The sequence below is a fragment of the Cheilinus undulatus genome, linkage group 7 (genome assembly GCF_018320785.1).
Source record: "Cheilinus undulatus linkage group 7, ASM1832078v1, whole genome shotgun sequence".
Lineage (NCBI taxonomy): Eukaryota > Metazoa > Chordata > Actinopteri > Labriformes > Labridae > Cheilinus > Cheilinus undulatus.
The window spans coordinates 7,092,499-7,118,739 of record NC_054871.1 but is presented as its reverse complement, the minus strand read 5'-3'; the positions used below and the strand labels follow the sequence as shown (position 1 = coordinate 7,118,739).

The 26,241-nt window shown below is 38.2% G+C and overlaps 1 protein-coding gene across 1 annotated transcript; it reads left to right on the top strand.

Annotated features, from left to right (window-relative positions):
- Positions 1 to 4,472: 4,472 nt before the first annotated feature.
- LOC121511944 (complement factor H-like) lies at positions 4,473 to 25,214 on the top strand. The gene is made up of 14 exons (XM_041790820.1): positions 4,473 to 4,616; positions 4,713 to 4,895; positions 7,259 to 7,364; positions 7,464 to 7,540; positions 8,023 to 8,205; positions 9,507 to 9,689; positions 9,799 to 9,990; positions 15,795 to 15,968; positions 18,013 to 18,183; positions 18,528 to 18,695; positions 20,479 to 20,637; positions 22,070 to 22,258; positions 22,353 to 22,538; positions 24,943 to 25,214. Exons 1-14 carry the CDS (start codon positions 4,547 to 4,549, stop codon positions 24,957 to 24,959), a joined length of 2,058 nt encoding a protein of 685 aa, XP_041646754.1. The 5' UTR covers positions 4,473 to 4,546; the 3' UTR covers positions 24,960 to 25,214.
- The last annotated feature ends 1,027 nt before the right edge of the window (positions 25,215 to 26,241 follow it).

Genomic DNA, 26,241 nt, shown 5'->3' with positions numbered 1-26,241 from the left:
AAAACATGCACACTTTGTGCTTACTTAAAAATCCAAAATCTATTCGAGCCCCTTTTTTCTGGGTTGATTGAACACCTTTTTGAACTTAAGTAAACAGTACTCAATCATTCTAAGTGTTTTCTTTTTTTTCATTGTTCCCAGAAGGCCACTGGGCATGAGACACTTTTGCACCATGAGTGAAGTTGCTGACTCAGTGAGAGAAGTCCTACTTGTAGGACTCAACCATAAGTCAATCAGGAGAGACTTATACAAGTTCCACAATAATTTATTTAACAATTTTGGAAAATTATTGTCAATATATGAAATTGTGAAAAGTATTTGGCATATAGACTCCATTGTGACATCATTGTGAACTTCAAGCTTGACCAAGCTAGACGCGCAAAAACTCAGACATCAGTCCATCTTATTTCTTGTCAGAAAAACCTCTGAAAACTTACTGTAGGCCTCATTCACCTGACAAATCTAGATAAACGTCTCATTTTCCGATATTTAAAATGATTCCAGACTTGTCAGTGGCTTTAAAATACATACAAGGATTTATTTTTTACAAGAAGTTAATTGAACAAATCTGTTAAGATTTGAGATTTTTGCATGTTGTGCTCCAAAAGAGTTACAGACATCTTATTTATATATGAGGCCTCATTGAGTACTGGAGGAAAATCCAGCATTGCATAGCAGCTACAATTTAGTTAGTGAGAAATTATTTGTTTCCCAGACTTTTAGCCTTTGCAAGGACACCAACAAGCAAATATGTACACTGTGGAACACTCATTCAACCATTCTCAAAGAAGGGTTTATATTTTTAAAAAATGATAATAATATTGAGAGTTAGGTTTTAAAGTAGAAAATCTGATTTTGTTTTCACTTTATAGGGACAGAGCCTGAGCTGACTTGCTGAAATGTTTTGTTTGCTCGATTGATTTCTGCTAATATTTACTTAGAGGTAAATGAAAACTTACTGGAATACTCCTTTTTTATCTCTTCATGATAAACATGATAAACTTGAATACACAGAGGCATGAAACTGCTAAAATGATCAAGAGGAACTGGCTGCAGACCTCTATGGTCTAGAGTTTAGCTGTAGACCTCTACAGTGGGGCAAATAGTGACGTGCATTACCTACGTCCATATACAGCGTGCATGCCGCAGGCTTGCTCTGACTAAAGGAGAGCGACCTCACCCACTGGAAGCGAGTCTAGAGTGCAGCGCCACGGCGCGCAGTCCTGATCAGCAGGAAGAGATCACGGGAGAACTGCAAGTTTATGCAGGAATAGTATGTTAACAGCAGACTATTTTATCCATTTAATCCATTTTTAGTTTTAAGAAAACAGTACCCAATCATCCTAAGTGCTTTTTTGTCATTGTATTAAAATTATTGGATGCCCATCCCTTAAGCTGCAGTTTTCCCAGAATGCATTTGGGCATTAGACACTTTTGCACCATGAGTGAAGTTACTGACAAAGTTAGACAAGCCCTGCCTGTGGGGAGCAACTATGATATATTGTGGATGGTAAACTGAACATGATGGAAGAGGACTTCTTGGTTCACGATGTACATTTCCACTTATTGGGACTTTAGTTCCTTCAATTGTCCTACCTTGGGTGGCATTAATGTTCAAGATTAAACAAAGTGATGGAAATGAGGGAAAGTTGCGGTCGATGAAGACCATGTAGATTTATGAGAAGTACTTAAACATGTTGTTTAGAGTGGGATTTAAATAGAATTTTTAGTGTTGATAAGTTTTCACAGTGTACTTTAACTCATAAAAGTCCCCCAACATAAATATACAAATAATGATTAATTCAAAAAAATCTATTTTTGCTACTTAAGATGTTGACATAATAGTTTCAACAAAAATTCTCAAATTGTTCAGTTTTACATTGTAGAAGGTCTACAGGACTGGTAAATCTGTAAATCTGTGGAAAAAATCACTTTTTTGTGAAGTGTTGATAATATACTGATGTATGTTGTAATTTTATGATGATAATTGCAGCGTACGGGTCCTTTTATAGGTCGTTTCCACCAAGCGGTCCGGCTCAGTTTGGTGCACAATGGCACGCATTTTTGCGTTTCCATAGAGCGAAAGTTGGAAAGGGTCCCCAAAATCCAACCCGTACCGTCCCACTTTTCGGCACCCTTCTGTAAGGGTATATATCTTACCTATCCATACCACAAAGGTGGAGCTACACACACAACAATATGGGGTTGCACTGACATCACATCAGCATGTGACACAGCTGCTTGGCTGCAAAACATGGAAGTCTGCTCTGTGAGGGCCGGGTGAAAACGGGAGAAACTGACCAATATCTGCTTAAATCGGGGATATTTGGACTCAACAGAGATCCACACTGTTTCCTAGTCTGTGGATATTGGTAACTAGCCCTAAATCAAGTTTCCTGATGTTTATCACGACCTGATTTTAAGCACACAAAGCGGAGCTGAAGGCTCACATCAGCCTGGTCTATCCACGATGGAAGTGAAACTAAATTAATGCTTAAGTTTTGTGAATACGAAGCCTTAGATCAGTTGATTCTCTGTACTGTAACTAGTTATTCATCTACTTCTTACTTAGGTAACCTGTGAAATCATCGCTCTGTGGTTGTTGAACGTGTTTGTAAAACTTCAGGCTGCAGACTATTTTAAAACGAGATCAGTGCACCTAGGATTTCTGACTTAATCTAGTTTGATTTTTTCACCAGCCAGGCTTTTACCTTATTTTTAATGTGGTGAATTCTCACAGTTCAACTCTAAACTTTCATATTTGGTGTATAAACTGACTAGATATATTAACATATTAACATACAGTTACGACGCAAAACCTCTCTGTACACGTACAGCCCGCCCACCAAGTGAGGGTACGGGTGTCTGTGGAAACGCGAACTATTTTGGGGTTTAGTGTACAAACCATACCAAACCGTTCTGAATCAAACCGGACCCCCCTGATGGAAACACGACTTAAGAGTTGTAAAGTGCTACTATTTTCCCTCAATTCACATTCATTCTTAAAGGCTGTCCCCACTTAGTGACCCCCAACAGACATTCTGCATCACGTGAAAACCAAGCAGCAACCTCCAGTCCTGAAAAATGAAGCCAATGCGGAAGTGCAAAAAACTGCTGTAACATGAGTGTCCCCACTTGAGGCTGGCTGGAGGAACACCGGAAGTCCCGTCTGGACACATATTAAACAGCTGGTTTTGACACTAGAAATAAACAGGTTTACAGCCTGGTTCAGAACACCAAATGTGTCTCATTAGCTAGTGTCTTATTGTGCTCCCACTGTACGGGGGGGTGATTTATTTTTGTACCACGATTGTTTGGATTTTAGGATGAAAGCTGATTGGTGCATCTCATTTGATTTATTATTAACAGCTCGGTAGGCAGAGGCTCCGTTTCTGTCAACCAGAATGCTAGCTAGCAGGCTGACAGGAAGTCACGCTTAGTGGGCAGGCCGTTAGGTTGATCCAAAGTTCGGTTGAGACCGTGATTTCAATATGGAAGCCTCCACGGATTGGCTTCAAGAGCCGTTTGAGTCCGCCTATTGTAAGCAGACGACTGACGTCACATGGGGTTTGTCCCATTCTCTCTACAGTCCATGGTGAAAACCCATTCACAAGCTTTTTCACTTGGAACATGTCACGTGTAGTCACTTTCTATGTCACATTAATATGTTTCTGACTCAAAATTCCCATTGTAACTAAAATATTTATTTCTTTACAGTATCTTATAACAAATGCATGACAAATGTGATGTTTGATGAGTTTGAGTAGTATGTTTACTTACACAGATGCAGTGGGGGTATGCAATGCTGGATTACCAGGATTGCCCAAGAGCTTCAGTTTATTTTGTTAGTAATTATTTATTTCCCAGACTCTTAACCTCTAAAAGGACATCAACAAGCAAATATCTGAGTACACTCTGTAACACTGACATTCAAAACGATAAGTTTTATCTTTTAAAATAAAAATATTAAAAGTTTGGTTAAGTTTTAAATTGAAAAATTGTCTTTTCTTTTTACTCTGTGGGGACAGAGCCTGAGCTGACTTGCTGAAATGTTTTGTTTGCTTTATTGATTTCTGCTAATATTTACTCAGAAGTCAACAAAAACTTACTGGAATCCTCTTTTTTGTCACAGCATGATTAACACCACAAGCCCTGAGTACACAGAGGCATGAAACTGCCAAAATAACCATTGCAGTGCTTTTAAAGCATGCTTGAAGTGATTATTTGTACAACTTGATTGGTCGTTTTTGTGTTAAAAGGAGCTTATTAAATTAAATAAATCACACATTTACCCATTGCAGACAGCCATCCTGCTGTCTAAGCGTATTTTCAACTACCTATTGTGAAATGTTGTTTCTATGAGTGGTCCCTTCCGTGTTTCTGTTCCCTGTGAGCCTGTGAGTGGAGTTGGCGGCTGGAACTGACTTGCGTAAATCATTGTGCAATCTGCCTGTAGCCTGTGAAATCCTCAGCTCTTTCTGTGTATAATAGTGTTTCAGACACCAGTCTCTTCTTCTGTTTGGGCATCCTGGGCTATGAGGATAAAATGCACGTCATTATAAGGAGCTGTGTCCTGTTCTTATGGATTCATGCACTGACATTCGTGAGAAGTCAAGGTAAGTTCAAGTGTGTTTCTTTAAATATCACCATTTCATTTTCATTGTGGGGCAATGAATACTCGTATGTAATTCTTGTAATTGCTTCTTTTACAGACTGTACACTTCAGCAGTTTTTGGAAAGCAGCTTTTTTGATGAAAATTTTGACACATCGTCTCTGGAGGCCAGCTACCCTGGAGGGAGACAAGTGAGAGTCAGCTGTAATGTGGGCTTCAGTGGCTTTTTCAAACTGATCTGTGTGGAAGGAAAATGGCAAAAGAGAGGCACCAAATGTGAACGTAAGTTTTAATTCTTTACAGTAATCAGTCATTACTTTGAAATCCAAACACTGGTATACATCTTTTAATACATACTTCTTGGCTCAGTGTATTTTGTGGCAGATCCATTTCCTGGTTGAAACCATACTGACAAAATGTGATAAACTCTAGCTATTCTGTTTTTTGGGGTTTTTTTTTCGTTTTTGAACAAAAATGGAAAAACTGGAAAAAAAGCTATTTTTAAATTTTTCTGTTTTTGATTAAAAAATAGAAAAAAAAAAAACTGAAACGGAAAAACAAGCGAACAAGCCTTTTCTCTTTTTTTTTTTTTTTTTTTTTTTTTTTTTTGGACAACATGGAAAAAAATGTTTTGGTCACAAAAATGAAAAAACAAATAAAATTTTTAAAAAGGGTTCCAATTTTTATTTTTTCATTTCTGTTACTTTGTTTTCTTCATTTAATAAAATACATCATGTGACCATTGGGAAAGGTGAGCTTTTCAAAGTAAAAGCCTCCATGTCAAAACAAAAGCCATCCATTGAATCTTACAGTATTATGATAGGCCAAGATGCCCTGTATACAATAAACGATAAAAAATGTAAATTTTAAATGCAATTTAACGGACTGTAATGTTATTACCTTTTATTATTTTTTATTCTCATCTCATACACACACACACACACACACATATATGCATATATGTATGTATATGTAGAGTCCACTGTTAGCTCCAAAAAGAGAAGTTTTAGCCCCAGTTCAACACGCCCTGTTTGTTGTCTGACAGCAGACAGAGCAGAGACACACACTCACTCACCAACACACACGCTCATCTGTGTACTGTGTCCAACACTGTCGAAGCTCATCTGATAAAAAAAGACCACAAAACGATAAATTAATCTGTTTCTCTAAATTACAGCAACCGTGTTACTGACAGAAAGATTTCTTTTAAGTGTTTTAAATATGGATGTTCTTAAAGAGGAAGTGAAGTTGTTTAAGTTTACTAATGCAGCTCTTTAGATGTCATGCTGTTGTAAATAGTTTTTAAAGTGCTTTCAAAATAATGTGTTTTTTATTATTGTAATTATTACTATTGTAATTGTAGTAATGAGTGCATAGTGTAGTAAATTAAAGATGTGGTGGACTATTAAAATGAAAGGTCTGATTTGAAGAGCATTAAAATGTACAGTTTGAGTCAAAGTTAGAAAAACTGACTGTAAGCATCGATAGTCTATTCAGTACAAGAGGAGTTAGTTTAAACATTTCTGAATAGACCTGAATGCGTTGCAATTATGACTTTCAGCTGTATAAAGGACATATTTTCCACCTATGTATTTTTTTCCAAAATTCAAAAAAAAAAAAGTGTATAATCTCGTCTCATGGACCCAAATTTCATCTCATCTCATCTCATCTCGTGAGATAAGCATCTCATCACACCCTTAATATATACCTGTAGATAGATAGATAGATAGATAGATAGATAGATAGATAATGTAAATTGTAAATGCAATTTCATTGACTGTAATATTATATACATATCTAGTGTGTTAAGACAACAACATTGTATTTTACTTTACAGGGTCCATCCTGGAGTAGATTTTACTGCCTCATTTTTCATGATTTTGAAGCTTTATTTAAGAAACTCAGAGATGTTTTATCTGACTGAAATTTGACCTGGGGGTTCATAACACAGTGACCTATCATACAACAAACCTAAATACAGATCTATTTCAACTTTACAGGGTCTTTAAGGGTGTTTTCAGACAGACACAGTTCTGGTTCTGGCACTGGTTCTGTTCTGGAGTCTCAGAACCTTGGTGCTTACTGGCGAACCAGCCCATGTTCACACCAGTTTGAGCAGAACATGATGGACATGTATTACCACGTTCTGCTCCACTTTTGCCCAAGTCTTTCATGCTGTCCTGGTATTCCTTCTTCGGTTTCTTGAGTAAAATAATTATTTGGTCTGTTGTTCAGGTGAACCCAGCCTTCGCCACCTCTTCAGCATATAATGTTCTCTTCCTTGTTCTACTCTCCAGCTTCACCTGGAATTCTGTCGATGACCAGATCACAACCAAACATTTTGTCTCCCCAGCAGACCACTTTTTCTCAGTTTTCAGCTTCTCTTCACAACCTAAAATGTGGTACGCCCTCTGATGATGTCACGGTTCCCAAGAAAGAACCAACTTTTTTTGGTTCCAGCTGAGAACCAACTTTTCAGGTTCAGAACCAATTTTTTCCCGGTTTGAACATGCTGGCCAGTTCAAATTAAGGTTGTGGAACTGGCACGGAGCCCTGCCAGTCTGTTTAGGCTCCATTACAACATCCCATCCTGTTTTTACATAAACCAGTCAGCATTTTCTTCTTTCTCTTTCTTTTGTTTGAAGCGAGATCATGTGGTCACCCAGGGGATGCACAGTTTGCAGATTTTCATCTGGAAAAGGGTGACGATTTTGTGTTTGGATCACAAGTTGTCTACACCTGTCAAAAAGGGTATGAACATTGATGACTACAAATTACAAAGTATTGTATTTGTCTTATATCCTGCATAACAACAGCATTTTATGTTTCTCTATTACTTTGGCTCTGTAGTTATCAGATGGTCAGTCGGAGTAACTCTCGGCGCTGCATGGCTGAAGGCTGGGATGGTGTGATTCCTGTCTGTGAAGGTTAGATCTGATATAAGAACAGTGGTTCTCAACTGGTGGTTGAGGATCTGTTTTCAATGAGTCCATAATGTGTTTCTGGGGGCAAAAAAAAAGTTGTGACATAAAGTCTGCAGAGCCTCTTTCCCATGAAAGGAGCACCCCCCCCCCCCCCCCCAGATCTCAGTGTATAAGTCTCTTTTTCTCTGGATAATAATGCTAGTTTTATCTTTATAACCTGAGACCTCAAGAAAACAACTAAGAATACACATCAAAAGAGAATAGTGCATTTGTCCTTGCTCTTTGTTAAGACTCAAAACTATAACATTTTTTATTCAGTAAATTTGAATGGTTGAAAATTGTCAGATATGAAGGAGGTGATGGTGGGTCCAAAGGCTCAACCAATTTAGAACCTCTAATTTAGAGGATTAGTGTTTATTTTGTTGTCTTTGTTTACCTCCTAATCTGTTAAAAACATTTAAAGTTGATCGTGTTTCCCCCTCCAGCCCAGCGTTGCCCTGTGATTCATGTGAACAATACTGTTCAGGTGATAGGAGACCCAGAGGAAGCGACCTTCGGCAATGTGCTCCGATTCAGCTGCAAGTCCAACAAAGATGTTCTGGTAGGGGAGACGGAGATCTACTGTGATGAAAATGGAGACTGGAGTGCCCAGGCTCCAACCTGTCAAGGTAAAGTAGGCTGTCTGCAAAAGAAAAAAAGGATGAATGTTGTTATTAATGAAGAGAATTGAGTACAATACAGGGGAAAGGGGGAAGCGTAACTACAGCCTGATAGTACAGCCTTTTAATGCATTTGTATTCTTATTAATCTACACTCAGAACCCCACAGTGACAAGTTAAAACAGAATTTTAAGTATTTTCTTTTATTGAAAAGAAAAAACTGAAATATCATAACAACATAAGTATTCAGACCCTTTGAGAAACACTTAAAATGTAGCTCAAGTTTCTCCAATTACTCTTTGCTGAGATGTGCGATGTGTGTTAAATTGATTGGACATGATTTGGAAAGGCACTGACTTCTGTACAGATGGCTTCACATCTGACAATGCATATCAGGGCAAAAACCAAGCCATGAGGTCAAACAAAGGAACTGCCTGCAGAGCTCAGAGACAGAATTCTCAAATGGAAGAAGTTTTGCACAACTGGGACTCTTCCAAGAGCTGGTCACTGGTTGAAACTGAGCAGGGTAGAGGGGCTTTAATGAGAGAGGTGGCCTCAAGTCTAAAGGTTGAGTCAGGAGGAAACCATGCACCGCGCATCACCTGCCCAATACCATCCCAACATGGGAGCATGGTGGTGGAAGCATCATGCTGTTGGGGAGGGGGAAAGCTGAATGGAGCAAAGTACAGAGATATCCTCAATGAAAACCAGCACCACAGTACTCAGGATCTCAGACTTGGCCAAACGTCTTCCGACACAACTTAAATCCTATCAAACATCTCTGGAGAGACCTGGAAATGGCTGTTCACTGCCAGTCACAATCCAGCCTGACTTACAAAGAAGAATGGTAATTGCTGCCAAAGCTTCTTCTGAGTAAAGGCAGAAGATTTTTTGTAGCCTTCCCCAGATCTGTGCCTTGCACCAATCCTGTCTCTGAGCTCTGCAGGCAGTTCCTTTGACCTCATGGCTTGGTTTTTGCTCTGATATACATTGTCAGCTGTGAGGCCTTCTATAGAGAGATGTGAGCCTTCCCAAATCATGTCCACTCAAGGTGTAGAAACATCTCAGCAACGATCAAGAGAAATGAGAGGAGCCTTTGATAAATTTCAAGTGTTTGTTCAAAGGGTCTGAAGACTTGTGTCAATGTGATATTTCAGTTTTTTATTTAATCAGATCTGCAAAAGTTCTAAAATTCTCTTTTATCTTGTCATGGTGTGTATTTATACACATACAGATGGTTAAAACTTTCCTTTTGTTCCTTTTCATTAAAAATGTCATTATTTTTATGCTTGTGTGTTTTTTTTCCACAGAGATCAAATGTTCAGTATCAGAGATTCAACATGGTAGAGTTACTGGAGACATCCGGGACTATAAAGAAGATGAAATCCTTCATTATGAATGCAATAGGAAGTACAATAAGCAGACTGACAGACCGTCTAAGTGTGTAAAGATAGGAACTTCAGCAGAGTTCAGTCCTGCACCTGTGTGTGAGCGTAAGTGAAGACTCATATCAGATGTGTCATTTGTATCACATAGAAGGGTTATCATGGTATTACCTAATGACTAACTGATCAAAAAATATTTTTCTCCCAACAAATGCAGCAACAAAATGTACACTGTCACTGAGCCGTATCACAGGAACCACATACGACACTACCAAAAACAGATTTTCACCTGACGAGACAGTTAGAGTCAGGTGTAGTGATGCATACTGGATTTCTACACCTCAGACCACTTCAATAGTATCTACATGCACTGAGAGTGGAGAATGGGATATCCTGCCTGTGTGCCAAGGTATGAAACTACACACCAACATATGTGTACATGCATGCAGTTAGAAAAGTCAAGATAATATGAGGGTATGACTGAACTGGAATTTTAATCGATTATATATATATATATATATATATATATATATATATAAATATATGTGTGTGTGTGTGTGTGTATACATTTTAGTGCTGTCAATTCAAGTTAATCACATCACTACACTGCTTTCCACACTATTAAGCAAATGACATTTTTCTCTTATTTTCCAAAATACTAATGCAAATGACTAGGGGTGCACGATAACTATCGGGCCGATAGTTATCAGGCCGATAACAGGAAATTATTAAAAACATCTTAACAGGCCAAGTTCAATGTTAACATAGAAGTCCTTTAATATCAACTTCACAGTTCTTGCATCCATTGAACTTGTGACTTTGTGGAGAGTTTCTGCTTGAATTTCTATGCCGTTTTGATGTGAACTGCCTCCCACCCTCATAGATCTTTAGCTTGAGGATGCTCCAAAGGTTCTCAATAGGGTTGAGGTCAGGGGAGGATGGGGGCCACACCATGAGTTTCTCTCTTTTTATGCCCATAGCAGCCAACGACACAGAGGTATTCTTTGCAGCATGAGATGGAGCATTGTCATGCATGAAGAAAATTTTGCTACAGAAGGCACAGTTCTCCTTTTTTTACCATGGCAGAAAGTGGTCAGTCACTTTTTGTACCATGGAAGAAAGTGGTCAGTCAGAAACTCTATATACTCTGCTGAGGTCATTTTCACACCTTCAGGGACCCTAAAGGGGCCTACCAGCTCTCTCCTCATGAATCCGGCCCAAAACATGACTCGCCCCCTCCTTGCTGACGTCACAGCCTTGTTGAGACATGGTGGCCATCCACCAACCATCCACTACTCCTCCATCTGGACCATCCAGGGTTGCACAGCACTCATCAGTCAACAGTCAACATCAGTTTCTGCTTGTGAGCATTGGATCGGGCAGCCAAATAGTAGGTTTATATATGACTGCAAGCCTCTGGAAGATCCTACACCTTGAGGTTGGTGGGACTCCAGACGCACCAGCAGCTTCAAATACCTGTTTGCTGCTTTGTAATGGCATTTTAGCATCTGCTCTCTTAATCTGATAAATTTGTCTGGGAGAAACCTTCCTCATTATGCCTTTATCTGCAAGAACCCAAACCCGTCTGTGCTCTGAATCAGCCACAGATTTCTTCACAGTACGTTGATCACGATAAATTTTTTTCATGAAATATCTAATGTTTTCATTCCTTGTCCAAGGCATTACATTATTTGACACTTTTCAGCAGCAGAGAGATCCTTTTTCTTTCCCATATTGCTTGAAACCTGTGGCCTTAATAATGTGGAACAGTGAATATTGAGGTTTTTATCAAAAAAAAAAAAAAAACGGTTATCATTATGAAGGTTGTTCAAAAACGTTTGAATTATGCTCTAATGGCTGATGACTTGAAAAATACTCTGTCATTTGCATTAATATTTTGGAAAATAAGAGAAAAATGTCATTTGCTTAATAATGTGGAAAGCGGTGTAGTGCTGTGATTTATTATGATTAATCACAGTATTTCTTTAGTTTTAATCATTTTTAGATTTTTAAATGTTCTCATTATCAAGTGTTTATTTTCATTATTTTAACTTTATGTACAGCACTTTGAAAGCGCTTTTTAGTAACAAAATGTATTATTATTAATATTATCTATAAATTAACATTTAAAATACAACCATTTACTTGTATTTTTGGTTGAGATAAATTAGTATTAGTATGCTGTTTAAATGCAAGAAATGATGCTTCATTCGCTTTAGCGTTTGCTATGTTAGCTATGTAGGTAACGTGGCTTCATTTACTTTATTTTTAGTAACATTAGCTATTCTAGCTAAATAGCCAATGTAGCTCCCTTACTTTTAGATTTAGATACATAGCAATGTTATCTACGTAGCTAACATTGCATTGTTAGCTTTAGCCTTAGCTACATTAGGTGCATTATGTGTTTTAATGGAGGACAAGCTTTTTCCTGTAAGAAGACAGTTAAATGTTTGGATAGTCTAACCCTTACCCTAACCAGACTGTCTTTCTGTCTTTGACCATATCCATGATATTAATATTAGTGTTGTCAATTGATTAAAAAAAATTAATCAAGTTAATCACATCACTATGCTGTGATTAATCATGATTAATCACAGCATTTCTTTAGTTTAAGTAATTATTAGATTTTTACACGTTCTTATTATTGTTTATTTTCATTATTATAACTTTACAGCACTTTGAAAGCGCTTTTACTAAAAAATGTATTTTTATTATTATTATTATCTATAAATTAACATTTAAAATGCTACCATTTACTTGTATTTTTGTTTGAAATAAATTAGTACAGTATGGTGTTTAAATGAAGAAAAATTAATCGAACTAGAGTTTTTTAAACTTATTTGTGGTTTGTAAAGGCCCATTTATACTCCCTTTACAAAATGTATACGTCCTTTTCAAAAGATGTTACCATGACTGCTCACATACTTCCATGCGTCCTTTACGTTGGCATGAATGTTAACCAATACATCCACCAGGGGGGGCAGCCCAGAGGCAAAAGTTTATGACAACAACAAACTCAAAAACAAACATGGCAACCGTGGAGGAGGTATTGATAATGTACCTCTCGCATAAAAGAAAAAAACGGAGGTAGCATTTCTAACCAACTCGCACAACTTTTCCTCAAAAAGTTTCCCATTGTTATTTCTTCTTCATGTCTCACTAGAGATACGTATCGGGTAATGACAGCAACACTGCCCCCACTGTTTACGGTTCAGCCTGTATCCGTGAGCTTTACTGAAACGTGCAGAAATACGGACAGTTGCTGACTGATGTCCAGTGGTCTCTAGTCAGTGTAATAAATGTAGCTCGGGCCAGCTGCCCCACTTTAGTTGCCTTTTTAGCTGTCATACAGTTCACAGATTCTTGTGACAGTAGTTCTCGTAGGTGTTCTGTGGTAGGGGTCATCAGAGGTGACTCAGAATGAAGCCCCATGTTGTCAGCGATGTCCGTGGTCTGCAGTCTCTGGCAACCCATTAGCAATTGCATTAGTTCGCTTAGATATTGTCATTTTGGGGACAAATCCAGGTCTGCCGGACTGCGCCGGTGTAGCCTGGCGTTATGGCTTGACCTCATGTTGTTGTTGGCAATTTTGCTAATATTAGCAACTTTAGCTGTCATAGCTTGATCCTGTGTTGTTGTTAGTGTCTTTGCTAACATTAGCAAAGATGCGTTTTGCCCGGAGGTGGTACTTCAGACTCGTTGTGCTTTGGTGTAAAGACAGTTCATCACCGCAGTATGTACACACAACTTTTGTTTCATCCAGACTTCCATTAGGCAGCTTTTTAAATCAAAATTTGCCGTGAAGCAGACCTGGGTCTGTCTCCTTACTCATCACTCGGGCTTGGTATTGCCACTGATTTCCTGAATCGATTTGATTCAGATTCTCAAGGCCTTGATTTGATTTGATTCGATTCTCGATTCAATTCAATTCTATATCGATTCATGTAGGGATATTTTAGTTAAAAATCCTATTATGGTTTGGGCAAAGATGGCCTAGTGGTTTGAGGCATGCCCCATGTACGCGGACAGCCTGGGTTCAAATCTGGCTCGAGGCCCTTTACCGCATGTCTCTTCCCTGCTCTCATCCCTATTTCTGACTCTATCCACTGTCCTTCTCAATCAGATAAAGGCACAAAAATGCCCAAAAATAAATCTTTAAAAAAATGCCTATGTTGTTCTACTTAAGAGATTCTCAGAGAACTTAAGTTGAAAATACTACAAAGAATGTTTCAACTAGGCACATTTTAAAAAATTTCAGGGTTTGCATCAAAAAATGACCCTAAACTAGAAGTATTTACATCACTGTTTTACCTCCATGTGGCCCATCCTGGATATGTTCTTTTTTGTTCAGTTTGCCTTTGTATCTGTCATGTTTAAATCCAAAATGCAGTCAGGTTTGGAGGTTTCTTCAGTACAGCAGAGCTGTCAGGCTCCACCATGTTTGTTTTAACAGAGATAAGTCACTCACTGCAAGTCCAAGTTGAAACTCTTGTTGTTAAATGAATAAAAAATAAAAATAAGTAAATTAGATAAATTATTTTTAACTAAGTTTGATTAAGTCTATGATGTATAATGACACTGAAGATTATAATGTGGTAGTAGTAGTAACGGTAACATTTTCAGATATAGTGCATACAGTGTGGTACTCTAATGTTTATCTGTCAGTCTGCCGCCTGTGAGGTCTGTTCTATCGACACACACCTGTGCTCTTTAATTAAAAGACAAAAACCACAGCGCTGATAAAAAGAAACATGCATCATCTTATCTACCATATTATGTACATTGTCTGTTGTTGTGAATGATAAACTGTGCTAACTTTATAGAAAATCTACATGTGATGCAAATTTATTAGTCATATCTTTCAAAATATTAGACTAAGTGCTTCGTCATTTCCCTGCTGTAAACGGCGGGGCCGTGTGTAATTTGCGTGGCTGTGAAATGGAGGAAAAGGGGGTGATAAAATAAAGCACACTGTAAAGAGGGGTTTGCCCCTCTTGAACGTGGCACCCCAGACGATAACTATTGTCTGAGTCTGAGTCTGAGTCTGCCCGGTCTGCAGCAGCAGCTGCTCGCGCTGCACCAGTGGAGGGTTTACGTTTGAGGAAGAGATATTCAGCTCGTATTAATAACGCACCCAGATATCCAAAATTAGATGATTGGGTGTGAGATTTAAACCTTGAATCAGAGTCTAAATGAAGTGAGTGCAGGTCAGTTTTCAGGCTGCATGAGTGATGGAAGTCTGAGAAGGAAAAGACATATATTGAAAGATCGATCTTTGGATTTTATGGATCGATATTGGATTTTTTTTAAAAAGAATCAATCTGAATCAGAGAATCAATTTTTTGAAGGGTTAAAAAAAGCTTCAGATGCAGTGGTGTAAAGTACGCTGCCACTGGACTCTAGAGCAGTGGAGACGTGTTCTCTGGAGTGAAGAATCGTGCTTCTCCATCTGGCAATCTGATGGACAAGTCTGGGTTTGGCGGTTGCCAGGAGAACAATACTTGTCTGACTGCATTGTGCCAAATGTAAAGTTTGGTGGAGGGGGGATTATGGTGTGAGGTTGTTTTTTAAGGAGCTGGGCTTGGCCCCTTAGTTCCAGTGAAAGGAACTCTGAATGCTCCAGCATACCAAGAGATCTTGGACAATTCCATGCTCCCAACTTTGTGGGAACAGTTTGGGGATGGCCCCTTCCTGTTCCAACATGACTGTGCACCAGTGCACAAAGCAAGGTCCATAAAGACATGGATGAGAGAGTTTGGTGTGGATGAATTTGACTGGCCTGCACAGAGTCCTGACCATCATCACTGCCGACTATATTGCCTCAAATATTTCCCTCTGCCAATAGCACCAACTCGACAAGATTTGCACCCACTAATAACTCCTCTTTGCCAAGAATCTATAGAATTTGCACTGATGAGATGCAGGCACTAAAATGCCAGGTTTTGCCAGCCCAGCTCACTTGTTTTGCCAAAGGTCAATTGACGCATCAGTGGCTGTGCGCTAAGATCACAATACCACACTGGCAGAGATTGGCAGAAAAAAGACAAGCACCATTTTCAAAACCAGTTTCACATCCAACTACTCGGGTATATGTTTAGATGGTAAACAAACAAAGAGAGATGTTTGCTGCTGTATGTGTGTTGTCCATTAAACAGTTAATCTTATTAACTCATCATGATTTACAAAGATACACATGTCTTTTTCTTGTTTTAGAAGTGAGATGCAGGGCTGAAGGGGAACCACTTGTGTATAGTTGGAGCATTTATTGGAGACAAGTCATAAGACTGGGTGACACTGTACGTTACCAGTGTTACAGAGGATACAGGCCAACATCTATCGAGGCCAGATGCACCAGAGACGGATGGTCTCCAAATCCCCTTTGCAAAGGTATTGTGACATAGATTCTAAGTTTGATCAAAATTAAAATGAATTTATGTATGATTTTAGTTTAACAATGACATTAAAGTCTCTTTCTGCAGCCACAGTAATGTAAAATAAGTTTGCCTCTGCTCTTTAATGTCTTATTTCTCTTTAAACAGCTCACAGACAGCTCTGTGGACGAGTCACAAATCATTATCAAGTATTTACCTTGTTGCTGTCCTCTTCTTTCCTTTTCAACCCATAACAAGTTCCTTTCTCAGGGCCCGAGCAGCTACCTTGGCTCAGCGAGTACCCTATTGTAGACAGTTAGACTTCATAAAATACTTCAGCTTTGCTCGCACCCACCTCAGCTGTATAAGCCTGAAAAGAAGCAAATTTCAATGTGATTTTATCATGGGTTAGGTAAACTAAGTCAGCTGAAATAAAATAATGAAATAGATTTGTTAAAAGTCAATGGTAAGTGGTTAATTGCTCAATGTCTGCACCTCCCTCCTCTTTTTCAGAATTTCCATCTTCTCTCTCTCTCTTTGCACATCCTTCCTCTTTGTCTGCATTTCCTTCCTCTCTCTTACTGCATCTTTTCCGGCATCCTTCTTTTCTCTCTATTGATGTTTCCCCCCTTTTTTGTATTTCACTCTTCTTTTTATTGCTTCTACCTCTTCTCTCTTTCTGCATCTCTCTTTCCTCTTTTTCTGAACCTTCCTCCTCTCTTTGCCTTCATTCCTCCCCTCTTTTTTACATTTCCCTCATCTCTCTTTGTGCATACTCTTCTTCCTATCCATATCTCCCTCTCCTCTCTTTCTGTATCTCCCTCTTTTCTCTGCACATTCTTTCCCTTTGTCTGCATGTCCCTCTGTTCTATCTCTACACTTCCCCCTTGCCTTTTTCTGCATTTCTCACATCTTTCTATCTGAATCTCTCTCTTCTCATTTTCTTCCTTTCCCTCTTTCCCTTTACAATACAAACACGGCTTCAGGTAGCTGTTAATTGCTGCTCCCTTGTGCAACATATCTACAGTCATGGACCAAAGTATTGGCACCCCTGGGATTTTTCCAGAATATATACCATTTCTCCCAGAAATTGTTTCAACTACAAATGTTTTTGGTACATGTTTATTTCATTTATGTGCATTGGTACAATGCAAAAAAAAGACAAAATTGACATAATTTGACACAAAACTCAAAGAATGGACTGGACAAAATTATTGGCACCCTTTTAAAACTGTGGGTAGATCATTTTATTTCAAGCATCTGATGCTCATTTAAAATCAGCTGTGCCAGTAACAGGTGCTGGCAATCTAGAAATCACACCAGAAGCCAGTTAGAATGTCTAAAAGTTGACTCAACTTTTGTGTTGTATGCCTGTGTGTGTCACACCAAGCATGGAGAATAGAAAGAAGAGCCCAAAGTTGTCTGAGAGATCTTGAAATTCCTTTGTCCACTGTGCATAATATAATCAAGAAGTTTATAACCATGGAACTGTGGCTAATCTCCCTGGACGTGGACAGAAGAGAAAAATTTACAAAAGAATGCAACGCAGGATAGTTTGAATGGTGGATAACCATCCTCAGTAAACTTCCACACAAATTCAGGCTGTCCTGCAGACTCAGGGTGCAAAAGTGTCAGCTCGGTCCATACGTCGTCATCTGAATGAGATGAAGCGCTATGGCAGGAGGCCAAGGAGAACCCCACTGCTAACAAAGAGACATAAAACAGCCAGACTGGAGTTTGCAAAAATGTGCCTGAGTAGGGAGAACATTTTGTGGACAGAGGAGACTAAGGTAGAGCTTTTTGGAAAAGCACGGCATTCTACAATTTTTTTTTTTTTTGGGAGGGGGGGCGGTTCCAGGTGTGGCAATGCTTTCGTCCATGAATGTATATCTATTGTGATTTCAGTCTTTTCTGTGTTTCTTGTGCCCTAATATGATGGTGTAAAGTGGGCTATCTAAAGTACATGGCACAAAGTGATATTTTACACCAGATTTATAATGGTGTCCATAAATAGTGAGAAATAAGCTTGCACAGGTTTTTAACTGCATTTTCTTTTCCAGCTCTTACATGCAACAGATTTGAGGTCCGACATGCAGATATTGTGGAAAACAACAAGCAGATATATGAATATGGTGACAAGGTCAGGTATTCATGCCAGGAGGGCTATGATGGAGTATTTACTCTGACCTGTCAGGAACATAACCGTTGGTCTGGGAATCCAGTATGCACAGGTAAAACAGAAGAAGTTCATTGTTGATCTCTTTAAGAGAATACTGCTTGGCAAAGCTGTTACATTTTATAACTTCAAGTCAATTCCTCAATGTTTATTTCATTTAGTTAACAAACAGAAAAGTTCTTATCTAAATCTGACTGTGCTTTATATGCTCCATCTGAGTTATCAGAACTCATGTGATAGTTAAACATTGTTCAATTGTGTTAAACTGTTGATTTCTTTGATGAGATAATGGCTTGACTCCAGTGTCAGAAAATATTTTATTCTGATAAATGAAAGAGTGTAATTAGACAATGTGAAAGTCACATGACTAACTTAACCATCTCACTGAATCTGTTTCAGAGAAAGGTTGCACAAGAATTGACATCCGTCATGCATATATTAGCTACAATAACAGAAGAAACTATGACCATAATGACCAGGTGGGGTATACGTGTGAGACTGATCGGGACAGATCTTTCCGTGTAACCTGTAATAAAGGTAACTGGACTGGGATTCAGAACTGTCAAGGTAAGAACCAACAACTGCAAAAAATATAAGGCCACCGCTACGGTGTGAAGTTTCATAGTTATCTTGAGGTGTTCCAGGTTAGACTCCTAAAAACCAGAGTGGTTCTACATGACTGGTTGTTTATCTGTTATTATGACCTTTGACTGAATTGAGGTATTAGCTATTGCTCCCTCTGCTCTTCACTTAAATCAAAGTGAGAGCTGTTTTGATGGGAGGGGCAGAGCACATGCTGTGCTGTATAGAAAAGGAGTGCACATCATTTACCGAACATGACAAAACCAAAGGATTCAACTACAGTACAATGTGCTCTAAAAGAATGAATTAAAACTAATCTTGTTTTTATGACCGTGGGAAGCCAAAGTGGGAATGTTTAGAGATGTTCTAATACCATTTTTTCCTTCCCGATACGATTCCAATGCCAAGGTGTTGGGAATCAGCCGATACCGAGTACTGATCCGATACTAGTGTGAACTTTTTTTTTTTTTTTTTTAAAGATTTATTTTTGGCCTTTTTGCCTTTATTTGATAGGACAGTGGATAGAGTCGGAAACAGGGGAGAGAGCGGGAAGAGACATGCAGGAAATAGTGCCACGGGCCGGATTCGAACCAAGGTTGCCTGCGTATATGGCATGCGCCTTAACCACTCGACTACCGGCGCGCCATAGTGTGAACTTTTTTGACTGACTGCAAACTATTGTAGACTGATATTTGACTCAGAACATGGCTCAACAAATAGAATCAGAACATTCAGCATCTCTGTGACCCTAAAGTTGTTTTTCTGATGATCATTAAGTTTTACTGCTAAATATTAAAATAACAATAATACAGGGGGCTACATCACAGGCTACCTCTATTTTTATCATGCTCTATTCAGGCAGCATGACATGATTATGAAACAGCCTGCCACTGGCAGGCCATTGACAGACCCCTAAAATGGATAAAAAGACATTCAATATCAGGTTTACTGCTGTGTAATCATTAACACCCCCAAAAGTCATATAAGTTCCAGGCTCACTAAAAAAAGGTTGCTGCAAGGGATTCAAAGGCATCAGTAGCATAAATGGGAAGGCAACAGGCTGGCTACAAGAGGAAAAACAAGTTAGAGGCTATGATTTATGGTTCAAAAGTTATTTAACTTTTGATAAACTGAGTTACTTCTTGTTGCGTACCACGGCGTCAATCTGGAAGGCATTTTAATGATCACATTCAGAGAAAAACTGTCACGCAGCCACCATTCTTTTTTTCCTGCAGTCAGTCCTTTGGTTCTTCTTTCCTGCTCTAAATCGGTAGCTCATGCACGCAGTGTTTTCCAGCAGTGAAGAAGAATTGATTTCTGGATTATAGTGCAAACATTTAGCATGGCTAATCAAAGCAAAAGATATAGCAACAAAACAAACAGTATCTGATCAGTGCATAAACTCGTGTACTGGCTGATACCAATACCTGCTTTTTAAGCAGTTTCAGACATATTTCAGATACTGGCATTGGAACAACTCTAGTAATATTGACCCAATGGGTTCTGGTATTTTACATGAATGTATGCCCCATAGTTCACTTTTATGAATAACTATTAGAAATGTCAGCAAAACATACACTCCCAATCCTGCTGCGGTTCTAGATGAAAAATAAGATGACTGACAGAATCTGTCAGATTTATCTACTTATCAACCAAAAATATCTAACTGCATTTATCAAAAAGTTTATGAACATTCAAGACTGAAGTGGTGGAATCACTATAATGCTGCCTGTATATAACTTATGTCTTTTTCATATTTTTTTAACAGCTTGTGGAAAAGCCATAATTCCAAATGGATTTTTCGTTGCTCAAGATGCTGACAAGCTGTACTACACCTGCAATGAAGGTTTTAAGCTTCCCTTCAAAGGCTGGTGGGGTGAAGCGAAATGTGTCAACAGAGAGTGGACTGGAATTGAAGACTGCATTGGTAATTCATCTTTAATCCATCATTTTACCTGCTCAAAGCAATCTGGCAGCTGTGTGTTGACTGTACAAGTGAATTAAGTTCATGACACACAAAAAGCTCCTGATCTGCAGTCATGTGCATAAGCCTTAGGTATGTAGGGCGCTTAGGATTCATCATTGGACTTAATGTGTCACAAACCAGGACCAATGAGGGGAGGGTGACAGCCAGCCAGAGTCAAGCTCCATACATGTCAACACAGATGTGTATCACTTTGCAGCCAAGGTCAAGCTTGATGGCATTTCTTTTGTCTGGGCCTTTTCACCCCTAGTTATACAGCTGAAGACTGCCAGTAGTTGTCTGCCCTTAAGACATCAACAGTATGACCAGGGGCTCGTGGAAAAAATACTAGCTGGGCTGTGCTTACTCGCTACACCCAGCCTCTGTTCCAATTTGAAGGTGTAGACAGTTTTTGTTTTTTAAAATAGATTATTTTCCCATGTCTCTGATAATGCAAGGGCATCTGGAGCATTGGTTCCCAACCTGGGGTCCAGGACCCCCCAAGGGGGGTGCCAAAGATCTTAAGCCTGATTTATGCTTCTGCATCACTTTGACGGCATACGCCTTCATTATGTGTCGACGCGACGCAGAAGCATAAATCAGGCTTTAGGGGGGCGCAAGGCTCTGTCTGATCTGAGGCTGCCAAAATTGCATTTGCAAATATTGACTAAAACTATGATCAGGCAGTTAAGTATTTTGATACGAGGCATGCATAGGCCTTTAGTAGGGTTTTATCAATGAAACAATAAAAATCTGTGTTGATTTATGAAGGCAGTGTTTCACTTTTTCTTCTCTCTTGGGTCCTGGGGCAGTTCTGCTTTTCACAGGTACATGGGGGGGGGGGGTCTAGAGCACAACCAGGGTTGTTTCAATCCTCCTTCCTTCCTGATGGTGCCCTGAGGCAGCTTACTCACCGTTACACACCTTATTTCAACCTCAGTTTTTGGCCAAATATGCCTAAAAGTTCTACGCAGTACTGTATGTCCTCACAACTAGGAATGCAACTATTATGGACTTTGATTGAGAAATAATTTTAGTTTCACAATTATCTGAATTATTTTTTAGTCTCTGAATTCTAATGTTTAAAATCCCATGCCCCTTTAACAGAAATGTAAGTTATTTATAGCTGCCATTTTATAACAAAAATAACACAATAATCAAATAATCCAGTACAAGGATTTACTGAAAATTTCATTCATGTAGGCAGTAAACTCATCTTCATCTTTATTTTCTGAATAATCCATTTTAGCTAATAATCTAATCTTACTTCTAGTGAAATCCTTTCATTATTGATTTTTTATGTATTTTAGCAGCATTGTTACAGTTTTCTCACCTTGATCCTTGTGTTTTTAGCAACAGTGTTCTAATTTTATCTTTGTTCTTTTATCCACTCCAGAGAACAGTCGGTGCGATGATTCTCTGGAGATTCCTAATGCTGAAGTCTCAGTTACAAACCTTCGTAATAAACAAGTAGCGTTGGTTCGATGTAACGATGGATACAATGCTCAGTTACAAGATGTAAGGTTATCTTGTGCAGAGGGAAACTGGAATTTCCAAGGATTGGTACCTGAAGCCATCTGTCAGCGTGAGTCTTTGTCTTTCTTATTTTATCTCATAAAAGCCGTAATAAAAAGACAGAAGGTGTAACTCTATTCTGTTTGTGCTTTCATATGTTGCAGCTACCTCCAGACCTTGCCCACCCCCACCAAAAGTTGAGAATGCAGTTATTCTGACTCCTTATCAAAAGGAATACTTGTCTGATTCAGAGGTAACTTACAGCTGCCGTAATACGTACCAGATGAATGGAGATGGCAGAATTCGATGCAACGATGGGCAATGGGAGCAGAAGCTCATGTCATGTATATGTAAGTCCATCCAGTGGGTATAACAAGATATCTCAAGCTTAAAATGTTTCACATTATCAAGAAAAGTTTTGTAAAATTCTGCACCACATATGTGCATGTTTGTACAAAGCATAACCCTGTTAAAAAATGAAGCCAAGTGCAAAAAAACCTGCAGTTCCTTGAGTGTCCACTAGAGGCTGGCTCCAAAAGCTGCAGAAGTTGTATACACAGTCGATGTAAAATGCTGATACTGGTAGTTAAAGTAAACGTCATTATAATCTGAACAGATAACTGACACTATTTATAACAGCATTTTAATTGTAAACATTTCAAATTAGAATACTTTGGCATGATTTCATGGTTGCTACTTTGAAATAAACAAATGTTATGAAAATATATTATTGTAAAATTAGTAAAATCATCTAAAAACTATTGACCTGGAATTTGCAAGTTCCGAAAGTCATGGTGGTGAACCATAATCATGAGAATTTTATCTTGAAATGATGTAATGAAAACAGGTTGTGGCATAATTTTTCATTGATTTGACTCCAGCTGAAACTCATGGTTTAAAATGGTTAATAGATTCTTTTCAAGTAAAGATAAAAACATTGATTTTTTTAGTGGGAGGGTACACTTTCTGTGTCAGGTGGTACAACCAAGATAAAACTGCTAAGAATTTATTTTACCATAAAAATCTTGATTTTATTATAAAAATATATATATGTCCACTTTCTAATCAGAGCAAAAGTAATATGTGTCTCAGTATTTGTCTGTTTATTGGAAATTAGTGGCAAATGCCTGGTGGTGCAACCAGTGTCTCACATGATTAAACTGCAAAAAGTCTCAATATATGAGATAAATTAAAATTTTTAAAGCTCAAAAAATATTTACTTCCAGTTAGGTAAATGAGGTATCACATATTGTTTTTAAATTGAATAATTCCAGTCTTTCTCAGGAGGGTACGCTTTCCATGTCAGATGGTACATCCAAGATAAAACAGCTAAATTTTAACCTTGCAAAGCAGATGGATACGCCCGTTTCCTTGTTTTTCACTGGCGAATCCATCTTGCAAAGCTCCCATCTGAACCGTTTGGGCCCGGTTAGAAAGTGACAGGACCAATCAGCTACGAGGGGCAGTGCTTTCTTGCACAGCAGAGTTGTGATGTAAACAAGCAGCAGCAAGATCTGTTGCAGTTATGGAGGAAGACATTAGTGTGGATGCTGCTAAAGCGCCAGTTTTATCCGAACTTGACGACATTTCTTCGTTAAAAGAAGAAAAAAGAACAGCAGTAAGTTGTTTTCTTTTCAAAAACAACAAAAGTCAAGTGCTTACATGTCTATAGTCACCATGTTTTGCGTTATTCCTCAGTAGCTGCACGTGTCATGTGCTTTGTTGCTCAGATTGGCCCGTAGAGATGTGACAGATTGTCACCCAATCATATTCTGAGGTTTTTTCAAAGCCTCTGCCTTTCCTCAAACGTTTCCTATTGAAGCTTTCCTAGATGGATGCATGAAACAAATCCATCTGGCGTGTCAGGTTATCTAAATTTTATTTTACCATTAAATATTTAATTTTATTTCGAAGATTTATGCTGCCAATTTCTAACAAAAATAAAAGTAACAACATGTGTCAAAGTTTCTGCCTGTTTAGTGTGAAATTAGTTGCAAATGTCAGGTGGAACAAGTAATTATTTATTCATTTTCAAGTAACTCCTTGTAATATTGTGGCAGTTCTCTGGTACTTAAGTGGTTTTTAACCTTAATCCCAACCCCTAACCTCCTAACCCCAATCCTAAAAAATTACTTGCAAATTATTCACTCTATTTAGTGGGCCAGAATAAAGAAATTACCTGGGGATTATTAAAAAACTTATTTAGAAAATAATCATCTTGTTTCTAAGAAATGACTGGGTAAAGTCCCACCTAAGTACTAGAGAATTGCCGCAATAAGACAAGGAATTAATCAATAATTAATCCATTATTATTACTCAGTAAATACTTTATAATATTACATTTTTGTGAATTATTACTTGTAAAATTCTGACTTATTACTAGGCAATTGCCACCTTTTTCTTGGCATATACTTACCACCTATTATTAAAATACCAGATTATTAGGGGCCACTAAAATAAATCTATCAATTTAATTGAAAATTTTTCATCTAAGTTATTGATGATTAAATTAACTGTTGGTTGCAGCCATACAGGAAATTTCATCTAGGTAAAAACCTATCTTATGTGTGGTTTAAGACTATAAAGATACTTTATTGTAAATTTAAAGGACAACATCATCTGCATAGTGATTGTATGACTTTATAGCTGTAATATTAGTATGTTTTGATATTTCAACAGCAGGCACTGAAAAATACAATTTTTGGTCTTCATAGCTTGCAAAACTTTAAAACCAGAACATTTTTTTCCCCACAGCTGACATCGAGGAGTAGTGAGGGTGAACTTCTTCAAGGTCCAACTCACGACTCAGTCACCAAACTGTATGTTCTTCTATTTTCCTCTTGCATTGGTTTTGGCTGAATACAGAAAGAAAACAGCTAAATGCATCATTTTTGCTTTGACTAATATCTTGTGATTGTAAATATGAACATTGCAAACATTGTTTTGACACAAACGTCTTTCTGTGTTTATGCAGTCATCTAAAGTGAAATGCTTTGACATATTGAATAAAAAATTATTCCAGATTATTCATTGTTGTGTTTTTTTCTTATATCTTAGCCCAGAGATGCCAAAAGTCGGGTTCAGGGTGGATAGTGGGGGTTACGACAGGCAGGGCCACAGAATCAGTGGTGTGGTGAAGAGGTTACTCAGAGTCTCAGGCAACTGTGGCCAAGTTTCTCTATTTTGTCCCTTTCTGACCTTTGACCTGTCTCATGCCAGCTGACAGCTCATGATGTCACTGTGTGAAAAGCTATGGTTTTGAAAGAATTGGGGTCCATTCGAATAGTCCATTTTGCTTAGGAAGGTTCCTGACTGAGTGAAACGACTCAGAAGCATTTTAGTGTCGACCATGATAAAGGCCGTTCAAATTCTCAAACTGAAAAAGAAAGGAGCTTCATTATTTCCTTTATTCTCTCCTTTAGCCTAGGAAACACTGGACCATCCTTTACCAAAGGAGAGATGAAAAGATGACCCACAATTCTTTGCGTAAACTTCATTTAAAGTGACGCACCTGTTGACCGCTCATCAGAACAAGTGAATAACTTGACTGTAACTTTACTAGCCCCAATTTAAACAGTAAAATTCATTTTCAAATGTATAATACATTTGATTAACGGAAGGGAGTAGGGATGAACAGAGAAATTTAGACATGAAAACTATATCATTCGACTTATGTTAACGATTTCATTTCATCTCATTTCCATTTTATTCAAACAGTAAACCGATCAGTTAGTATTTTAAACTGTAATTGTTTTGCTATTTTGAAATATTAAATTTGATAAACATTTATGAATCACAACCAATTAAAGCGATAAAATCGGCATGTTGCCATATTGTGATTATTATATTTATCATCATAATTACGCAGGGAAGATGCATTTTATAGAGCTTTTCACATAACGAGCTGAAAGATAGAACAAGAATATACTTACAAAATTAACAGACGAGAGAATTAAAGAAATAATAGGTAGGGAATTAAGCAAAACTATTTCATATCGTGAAATGAAAGGACTTGAACATTATTCATCTAGTCGTAGTGACTTAGCAGAGAGT

Bases quoted from the DNA above. Each gene is read 5' to 3' on its own strand.
- LOC121511944 (XM_041790820.1), top strand. From the start codon at position 4,547: ATGCACGTCATTATAAGGAGCTGTGTCCTGTTCTTATGGATTCATGCA. The intron at 4,617-4,712 runs GTAAGTTCAAGT...CTTCTTTTACAG, and splicing joins GACATTCGTGAGAAGTCAAG to ACTGTACACTTCAGCAGTTT. The intron at 4,896-7,258 runs GTAAGTTTTAAT...TTTTGTTTGAAG, and splicing joins GAGAGGCACCAAATGTGAAC to CGAGATCATGTGGTCACCCA.